Source organism: Chaetomium globosum, genomic scaffold, assembly GCF_000143365.1.
Source record: "Chaetomium globosum CBS 148.51 scaffold_2 genomic scaffold, whole genome shotgun sequence".
Taxonomy (NCBI): domain Eukaryota; kingdom Fungi; phylum Ascomycota; class Sordariomycetes; order Sordariales; family Chaetomiaceae; genus Chaetomium; species Chaetomium globosum.
The window spans coordinates 3,534,326-3,543,632 of NT_165977.1; the positions used below are offsets into that span (position 1 = coordinate 3,534,326).

The window sequence follows — 9,307 nt, forward strand, 5'->3', positions numbered from 1 at the left end:
CCGCGCACTTTCCCGGAGCACTACCCCCGGCCCAACAACCGTGCCCACATGCCCCCCAGCCCCAGCAGCACCGCATCCATGTCGGCGCGCATGGCGACGATGGTGTCGCCGTGCCCAGCAGCTCGCGGTACGAGCCGCCGACTTGGGTGCGCAGACGCCCGGCGGCGTCGCCTGCTTGGCGCTGGAGCGCGGCGTGGATGGTGCGGATTTGGGGGAGGGTGTAGGCTGTTGTTGAGGAGGGGGAGGGGGTTGCTGGAGTGGGTAGGGGTGGGCTGGTTGTGGTGGTTGGGCGGGGGGATTGGTGGCTGTGGTTGGCGGTGGAGGAGAAAGAGGGCCGGCGGAGGAGGGGATGGCGGTGAAGGTCGATGTTTGGGGGGAGTTGGGTCGCCATTTTTTTTCTTTCTTTTTTTGTTTATTATTATTGAAAGGTTGGGTTGTTTGTTTGGGGGTTGGTTTTCGGAGGATGGGTGTTTCGTTTCAACTTTGCGCAATTGGTGTGGCCGCGGTGCTAATTATGACGTCGGGCGGCCCATTGGGGACGGCAGCTGCACGGTGGAGGTATCACAATCCGTAATCGTGGTGGCGAGGTGAGCAATGTCGCGGACAATTGTCTCTCGAGGCTGGCTGCCTGCGTTCGGTTCGTGCTTTGTTGCTCGGGCTGAGCTGCCAGGTTGTAGTAAGAGAGACAAATTGACCCTAACCCTGGGTCTTGAGCCAAAGAAGCAGCTCAGGGGTCACCGCGAGAGGTCAAGAAGGAAAAGGATGATTATACAGTCACTAGTTAACTAGCGAAACCGGCTTCCGCTTTGCTTTCACACATCTTTCTGGCGCACGGACCGTTTATGCATCTAACCAGCCACACCGTGTGCCCTCGCACACATTGACTGTACATACCAGGCAGGATATACATGGTAATGCAACAACGTAGTTTTACGATGGATGACCTTCAGCCAACCTGGACTGTCAGCCAGAAATGGCTGTTATTACGATGACCGTGGTCGAATAATAAGCCGAACCCGGCTCTTCCATCAACGGTTAGGTTAATAGATAAGAGAGGGCACGTCTGGCTTCCTTGACCAAGTGCTGGATGACGATGGTTCTAGCTGCTGCTGCTCGACTGCCGGCCCGCCCGTCGTCTGCCGTCGCCGCATTTCGGACGATGCGGGTACGGTCTCCGTGTCGCTGTTTGTCAGGCAGTGGGCTTACACAGTAGGGATAACTAAGAATGTGATTATATACGTAGCGTTGGCTAAAAGAGGACAACCCGAGAGTCATATAAGTAGTTTTGCGGAGCCATATATATGCGGCGGTGATCTGATGCTGTGTGGTCGTCCGTGTCTGAGTCGTGAGCTACGCTACGCCACACTGGCTGTGGCTGGAGGGCAGCTGAGAGTGAAGAAGTTCAGCCGCAAAACCACCCTGACAGCGAAACATCATACCAACAGCTGACTGTTCTACAGTACTGTAAGTGTATATGGACAATCAATCGACTCGATCGCCAACGATGGCACAAATGTCTGCGTCTTTCGGGTCCAACCACCATGGTCTCCAGGTGGGGTACAATTATGGGTCGATCGAGTTCCCCCCGCCGGGTAAGATTACCGTGGCACCGTGCAGAAGCCCGATGGGATGCCCCACTAATGTTCAGATCTCAGAAAGACGGGAAACGCCGCCGATTCCCTTCGCGACCATCCCCTTCTCCCGCGACCCCGATTTCGTCAACCGTGGAGACATTCTCGATCAAATCGACGAGCGCTGTTCCGAGCTGGCCGGCCGTGTGGCCCTCGTGGGCCTGGGCGGTGTCGGCAAATCGCAGTTGGCCATTGAATATGCGCACCGGATCGCCGCGGGGCATCTTGACAGATGGGTATTTTGGGTCCACGCCGGCACGCAGGCGCGTGTCGAAGAGGGTTTCAGAAAGATTGCCGACGACGTCAAGCTACCAGGCCGAAACCAGCCCGGGGCCGACATCCCACAGCTTGTCTACGGCTGGCTGTCCAACGAGCGGAACGGCAGATGGATCATAATCCTTGACAGCGCCGACGACCGCAATGTATTCTACAGTAGCGACAACGTATGCAACAGGAAACCATTTGCAGACTTCCTACCACAGAGTCGAAACGGGTCGATCATCATCACAACACGCAATAAGGACCTGGCTTCCAGGCTGACCGGACGCCGCCAAAACATCATCGAGGTCGGACCGATGGTGCAGATGGACGCCCTCACGCTCCTGGAGAGGAAGCTGGGATCAATCCTGAATACCGATGCGGCAGCCAAGCTTGTACGCGCGCTCGACTTTATTCCGCTAGCCATCAGCCAGGCTGCCGCCTACATACAGGCAAGGGCACCGCGAAGCTCTCTCGAGAAGTACCTTTTCTGAGTGCCAGGAGTCTGAGCGCAAAAGGAGCAGGCTTTTAGAGCATGATGCTGGGAACTAACGTCGGGATGGAGGCGCGTCGAACGCGATTCTCACGACATGGCAGATATCTTTTGACCATATTCGGTCCGAGCGGCCTTCTGCGGCGGATCTCCTTTCGCTTATGAGCTTTTTTGATCGACAAGGCATTCCGGAGTCGCTCCTCAAGTCCTCTAAGCAGACCAAAACCGCAACTCGAGCAAGTGGTTCCGAAGATGCAGAAGACTCGGGATTCGACAGCAGCGATGACGAGATGGACGGTCGGTTCGAAGACGATGTGGCAATATTACGGGACTACTATCTTATCGTCGTGAATGAGGCGGGGGACCAGTTTGAGATGCATGGGCTCGTGCAGCTGTCGATGAGGAAGTGGCTGGAAACGTTTCGGAAGCAGGAAACGTTCAAGCAGCAGTTTATCGAGCAAATGGCAGCGTCATTCCCGACAGGGGAGTACGAGAATTGGGTGAAGTGCTGGAGTCTCTTCGCGCACGTTCAAGTGGCCCTTGGTTACCAACCCAGCGAAGAGACAGTCGAAATATGGGCGACACTTTTGCATAACGGGGGATGGTATGCATGGTCGCAAGGGAGATATGAAGTTGCAGAGCAGATGCTAGGCAAGGCGAGAAATGTTCGCAAGAAAAAGTTGGGTGCAGAGAATATGGCGACTCTTGCGAGTATATCACTATTTGCTCTGGTCCAAATGGACCGCGGCCAGTGGGAGGAGGCCGAGAAGCTGTTTGTGCAGGTGATGGAGACTCGCAAGACCAAGCTCGGGGCCGACCACCCTTCCACGCTGATGAGCATGGCCAACTTGGCATCGACATACAGGAACCAGGGCCGGTGGGAGGAGGCCGAGAAGCTGTTTGTGCAGGTGATGGAGACGAGCAAGACCAAGCTCGGGGCCGACCACCCAGACACGCTGATGAGCATGGCCAACCTGGCATCGACATACAGGAACCAGGGCCGGTGGGAGGAGGCCGAGAAGCTGGACGTGCAGGTAATGGAGACTCGCAAGACCAAGCTCGGGGCCGACCACCCAGACACGCTGACGAGCATGAACAACTTGGCATCGACATACAGGAACCAGGGCCGGTGGGAGGAGGCCGAGAAGCTGTTTGTGCAGGTGATGGAGACGAGCAAGACCAAGCTCGGGGCCGACCACCCAGACACGCTGACGAGCATGAACAACCTTGCGTTTACTTGGAAAGGTCAAGGTCGACACACAGATGCTTTGGCATTGATAGAGGACTGTGCTCAGGCTCAGCAGCGAATCCTTGGCGCAGACCATCCATACACTCGGTCGTCCTTGGCCACTGTAGCCAAGTGGAGTAGCTAGATACCGGTTTTCTTTTTCCTTTTTCCTTTTTTTAAAGGTATTGTGTGACGAACCTGTCTCTGGACCCGTCCTGTTAGGGTTCAGCTTCGGTTGAAGGTATTCTCTCAAGGGTGCTTAGGTTCGGTGCAGCCAAAAGGTGCACAACAAAGACTTGTCTCGACAGTAGGCTCTCGAGCTTGTAGCGAACTGTAGTTGTGATTTGCTAACTGGAGAACTCCCAGAGCTCTCCAGAACGAGTGACTATATACTATCTCGGCCTCTAGGTACCTTCGTACCTATGCTCCTGGATCGTCTTATCTATCTAACGATCCTGTTCTGACTGGTGACTCTGGGATGGTGAATTCTCTTCACGATCCGTCCCTGATTAGCCGATGCCGCTCCCAGCGAGGTCCCGCTTGGTTATGCGACCATAACCGTGACATATTGTCACCGACCCTGCAAGTGCACAATACTATATCTATCGGGTTGTCACCTTCACCTAAGGTTATGTATGTATATAACCATATTTTTATGATTCGTATACAACTTCGCACGTCCAACGGCGCCTAAAACGGCTAGTTAATGCATTTTGTGCTTGCGACATTTCAGCTGCAGCCAGCTTCGCAGCTCACTGGTCACTCTATGCTGTGGGCTGCCACGCACTGAGTGAGTCACAATCACTTCCAAAACTGGCCTGACTGACAATCTTTGAACATTGAAAATCTGGACACTGATTTCGGTCTCTACTGTGCCAGGTTGACTAACAGTTCCCGGTTGGCTTACAATCATCGTAACACAGCGTGTACACGAGCGCGTGCGAGGGCACACGGTGTGGATGGTTAGATGCATAAATGGTCCGTGCGACAGAAAGATGTGAAAGAGAAAAGCGGAAGCCGATTTCGCTAGCGACTGTCTTTTGTATATTTCATGAGATCAGGATCCATTTTAGGATATGTATTAGTAGATTGCATGATAGTTGCCCTTTCGGGTTAGGCCCGCCGGGCGGAATAAATTGTGTGTGTGTGTGTGTGTGTGTGTACTTCAGAGTTGAGAGCGAATGAGTATTATCGTTGTGAAATCCAAGTCACAGACTGTACTGCGTCAACTAACCGCCGCACCCACCCATATCCCAGAAGCCTGTTTCGGTACTTAACATCATACCCCTCCTTCGATGATGGATCGGATGCTGAACTGACACCAACGATCAGCGATGAGGATGAATACCTAGGTAGATAGGTAGGTACTAGGTAGGTATGTACTCGCACCTCCGGGCTTGCCCGGCCTCCCCCGCACTCAACCACGCACAGATCTGGGGTTACCGCTGACCTACAGCCCATCGGAGAGTCATGACTCTTGCTAGCGTACTTATATACGTACTGCTGCCCTTCCTCTTGAGCTCGGCGGCCTGTCCCATTCTTCTCCCCCACAAACAGCGACCCCGGATTCACCTTTCTTCCCTCGAAAACTTAGGCACCCCACCTATACCAAATGTCGTTTGCCCAACTCGCAATGCCCGCCTTTCCATCTCCTTCCTCTTCTCCTAGTATTCCGTATTCCGACTCCCGGGTCCGACATCCTGCCATCCTTCTTGCTTGATGGCCTTTTCTTCGGCCGGCCACCAACCCCTCGCGGGGATCCGTCCCCCTTAGGCTTCCTCAACCCCCTTCCCCTTCGCGCGCCGCCACATCCTCCAGCCCCCCACTCCTACCCCCGGCCGCCTTCCATCCTGGCGCTACCCATCGCGGGTTCCCAGATCTACTACCTGCCGTTAGACCCCATACCGGACCTTCCGGCTTTCTGTTTGGCCCTTTTTTTTCCCCACGTGCGCGAAACTCCATCGCGTACCAACAGCGCCTGCCGGCTACCACTGGCGCAAACTCCCACCGGCCGAGGAGGATCAGCCACCGGTTCCGGGCGTGCCAGCGCCCCCGCCGGTATCCCGTTTGGCGCCCCAGCTGGACACCTAGGCCTCGTCGTGGTACCGGTTTCGCCTTCCAGCAAGAGCCCCCCCGCCCGTTTTGTGGTGCCCCATCACCCTATCGTGGTACAAGGCCATCCACAGCTCCTGCACTTGCCCCCTGCTACCCACCGGGGAACATGAGGCGGACTGGGCCGACGGCAACGGGCTCCCGCCACACTCGTGGCTTCTCCGACCTCCCGGATATGCCGTGTTCCCGGCCTCCTACCCGCCGCCGGACTGCATGCTCTGCCGGGAGATCGGTCGTTTCGGCCTGGTGCGCGACGACTGCCCAGTGCATGATCCCTTCCCTTGCGATTGACAGACTTGGCCAGGCAGAGGAAAGAGGTGATTGAGCGGGGGCAATAATGGTTATCTACATGTAGTTGGCGTCGGTGTTTTTTCTGTTTTCTCTGTTTTCGCTGCTTTCGTCACAATGAGTCGTGGACATGGTGGTAAGAGGTATCTCAAAGGGAGACTGTTGTCGTTAACGATATATAGATAGATGTGTGTGCGTGTTAGTATATAGCGAGCGGCACCAACAACAATCAACAGACTCATCAATACATACATTCCGGATCCACGGGATTTTCCTTGACCCATGCCTTGACATTGATAAGCAGAACTTATCGTAGGTCGGTTTTGCTGAGTGATTTCCTACAATCGGCAGCGATTTCTCAACCCCCTTCCTTTTCCCCGGGCCCCTTTTTTCCCCTCTAGCCAGGCCCGGGCGAACGAAAGCCGAGAAGGCAATTGAAGGGCGAATACAGGACGAAGACGAATACAGAGGCTGCATAGTTATACACCAAGTCGATTCAATTTTTGTTTCCGGTACGGCTACGGCTATATATGTATGTAGTGGATGAGTGAGAAGAAAAGGGAAAAAAAAAAAGGAAAACAGAAGACAGCTCCGAAGGCGTCAGAAAGCGCCTCCGGCTCTCTGCCCCGTTTATTAGGACGCCCCGGCCTTCCCGGCCTTCCTTCGGCGGCGCTGCTTCAGCAGGACGTCTACAAGCTGGTTAAGACTGCGGCCCGCCCGCAGCCGCTCCAACTCCGCGACAGCCTCGTCCTCGTTTTGGCCGCGCGCCACGAGCGTGAAAATCTTGTCCCAAATAACCTTCCGACGACAGAATTGGACCCGAATCTTGCTGCCCGGGCGCCACCGGCTCCCCCACCGTTCCTCTAGCTCCTGTACAGCCGGCCGGCCGGCCACTCCCTCTTTCCAGTCCCTCCACACATCATTTACCGTATAGGCCTTCGTCAAAGCCGTAAAAATAGGCGGGCTCGGCTCGGGTCGGACAGCTAGGGCCGGGGGGACCGGGGGGACCGGGGCACCCAACGCATCCGAGACAGCCGGCCCACCCGGGTGCCCTTCTAGCGGCGGTAGCGGTCTAAGGTATCCCGTAACAGTGATGGGGAGCCGGCCTTGGACGAGGGCGTCTAGGCTCTCTTGGAAGCTGTTGAGCCGGCTATCAAGACGCTTGAACTGGTCATCTAGCCGGCGTTCTAGACCGCCGATCAGCCGGTCGCTATTATGCAAGACTGCGTCGCGGGAGCTCTCGAAAGCGGCACTGATCTCGGGCAAAGCCCGCTGTAGAAGCAGGTTCGGCGGCTCGCTTGCGCTTGCGTCGGACCGTACCGCCAGGACGAATCCGTCCCACTCGGGCCCGAAAAAGGGGGGGTGCGCAAAGAAGGGAAGCGAGGGGAAACGGGGCTGCAAGGCGGCCAGGTCCTGCAACAAGACGGTTCGCAGCCGCCGCATCAGTTTAAGGAAGCCGTCCGCGGCTAAGTCGTCTTCGTCGAGGCCGCCTTCCGCCCAGCGCTTTCGGCACGCCCGGGCCGCGAAACGGGGCTCCCACTCCTCGATCCAAGGCCAAAGCTGCTTCTGGAGAGCAGCCGGCGGCTCGTGGGCCGCGCGGGCGATGAAGTAGTCGCCTGCCTTGGCCGAAAAGCCGGCGACGACTCGCATGAATTCGCGGGGGAGGTGGGTGAGATAGGCCTTCACGAGGACGCTCTGGTTCCAACGGCCGGCCTGCGAAATCTGAGCGAGAGATGAGCCGTGCGTCTCGGCATCTTGCGCACCGGTCCGGCGCGGAAGGTGCGTCTTTTTGGCGGCGGTTATACCGGCTGCCCCGAAGATGCGCCAAGTCTCTTGCAGCTGCGCCGGGTACGAGAGTTCTTGTTCGCGGTCCCGCCCGACGAGGACTTTGATCCTATACCAATCCTGTCGGCGCCGAAAGGAAGGCGGGTCTTCGCCAGCGATATGCCACCGCCAAAAGAAGAGCTGTGCAAGGGCGCCCTGCGTGCAGAGCAGTGGGTTTTTGTGGCGGAGCGAGCCCATGAACTCCTTCCTCGCCGTCTTGTTCATCTTCCCGTCTCGGAGGAGGCTGACAAGGCAGCCGCACGGGGTCGGGCCTTCGGAAGCCGGGTAGTCCAGCAGGGAGAGGTCGGCCAGCTCCATCTTACGGCGGTTTTCGCCTCGGAGAAGGTAGTAATGACCAAAAAGGAGGTCGACGCGGGTGCGCAGGTTCTGCGGCGTCTGGGCCGTTCCGCCTAACACGGTGGTCTGCACTCGCAGCCACTCTTCGGGCGAGTAACCGGCCTGGATCCCATCGGCGCCGCGGTCTTGGAAGGTCTCCCGGTCGAGGCGGCCGCGCTGCCGGCCGCACTGTTCGAGGAACCCGCGTACGGCCGCGCCGCGAGGGTTCTCAACGTTAGGGTTCCCATGTGCAACCTGCAGCCTCCAGAGCTCGAGAACGGCTGCGACATAGGCGTCTGCGGTGCTCCTCGTTAACAGGGTACCCTCGACGGCGGCCTTGTCTTCTTCCCCCACAGGCGCAAAGGTAGCCGGCGGGTTGTAATCTTCTCTGTCATCCGCAAGGAGTTGCACCGCCTCTTCTAGCGGTACTTTTATGGTCTCCGTCAGAACCTGGGCCTCGGCCAAGGCCGCAGCCTCGGCATCATCGTCGGCATCCGTCGCCGTCTTCGCCCGCCGGCGGAACGCGCCGCGCGGCTTATTAGGCCGTACCGCCGGCACTTTTACCCGCCGTAGGAGGATATCCTCTTTCAGCCACGCGGCTAGCTTATCCGGGGTTACAAGCTCCCCGTCTGGCCAGGTATAAGCCGAGCCGTCCTCGGCCACACGCGGCGTGAGGCACCACTTCTATATCAAGGGCAACTGGTTAGTAGGTAGGAAGAACAGGAATACGCCCGCCGTACTTTCCACTCCCGCTGTTTTGCCGCATAGCTACGTGCCGTATTGTGCGGCTGCTCGTCCTTCTTCGCCTGCAGGCCGGCGCGCTCGTCCGCTGCGAGGTACTGGTCGGGCCATCCTGGACGGTCTCTATATAAAACAGGGCCTCTAAGCCCGGGTAGGACGCCTCCACGGAGCGCTGGTAGGCATGCATGCAGTGGAGATCATATGGACCATATGGATCATAGAGATCATATAGGCCAAATATGGAGGAAGGAAGGGGAGAAAGAAGGATGGGGGATAGGGGGAGGAGGGGGGGGGGAAGGTGGGTGGCTGGGTTGGGTGGTCGGCATTGTGAAAAGGCACTCCCGGGGCGCGATGTTGAGTGACGATCCCTGGCAGTTTTTTTTTTTTATCGAACGC

The 9,307-nt window shown here is 57.2% G+C and overlaps 2 protein-coding genes across 2 annotated transcripts in view; one reads left to right on the forward strand and one right to left on the reverse strand.

Annotated features, from left to right (window-relative positions):
* Positions 1-1,504: 1,504 nt before the first annotated feature.
* Positions 1,505-3,755, forward strand: CHGG_03235 (uncharacterized protein; the record flags this gene model as incomplete). Its single annotated transcript, XM_001229750.1, has 2 exons — positions 1,505-2,284; positions 2,487-3,755. 2 exons carry the CDS (start codon positions 1,505-1,507, stop codon positions 3,753-3,755), a joined length of 2,049 nt encoding a protein of 682 aa, XP_001229751.1.
* Positions 3,756-6,643: 2,888 nt separating this feature from the next.
* Positions 6,644-9,307, reverse strand: part of CHGG_03236 (uncharacterized protein) — a gene marked incomplete at both ends in the record, with an annotated part of 4,774 nt that continues 2,110 nt past the window's right edge. The window contains 2 exons of the mRNA XM_001229751.1: positions 6,644-8,854; positions 8,911-9,023. Coding sequence (XP_001229752.1) covers positions 6,644-8,854; positions 8,911-9,023 — 2,324 coding nt within the window. The remainder of the gene's footprint in view (positions 8,855-8,910; positions 9,024-9,307) is intronic.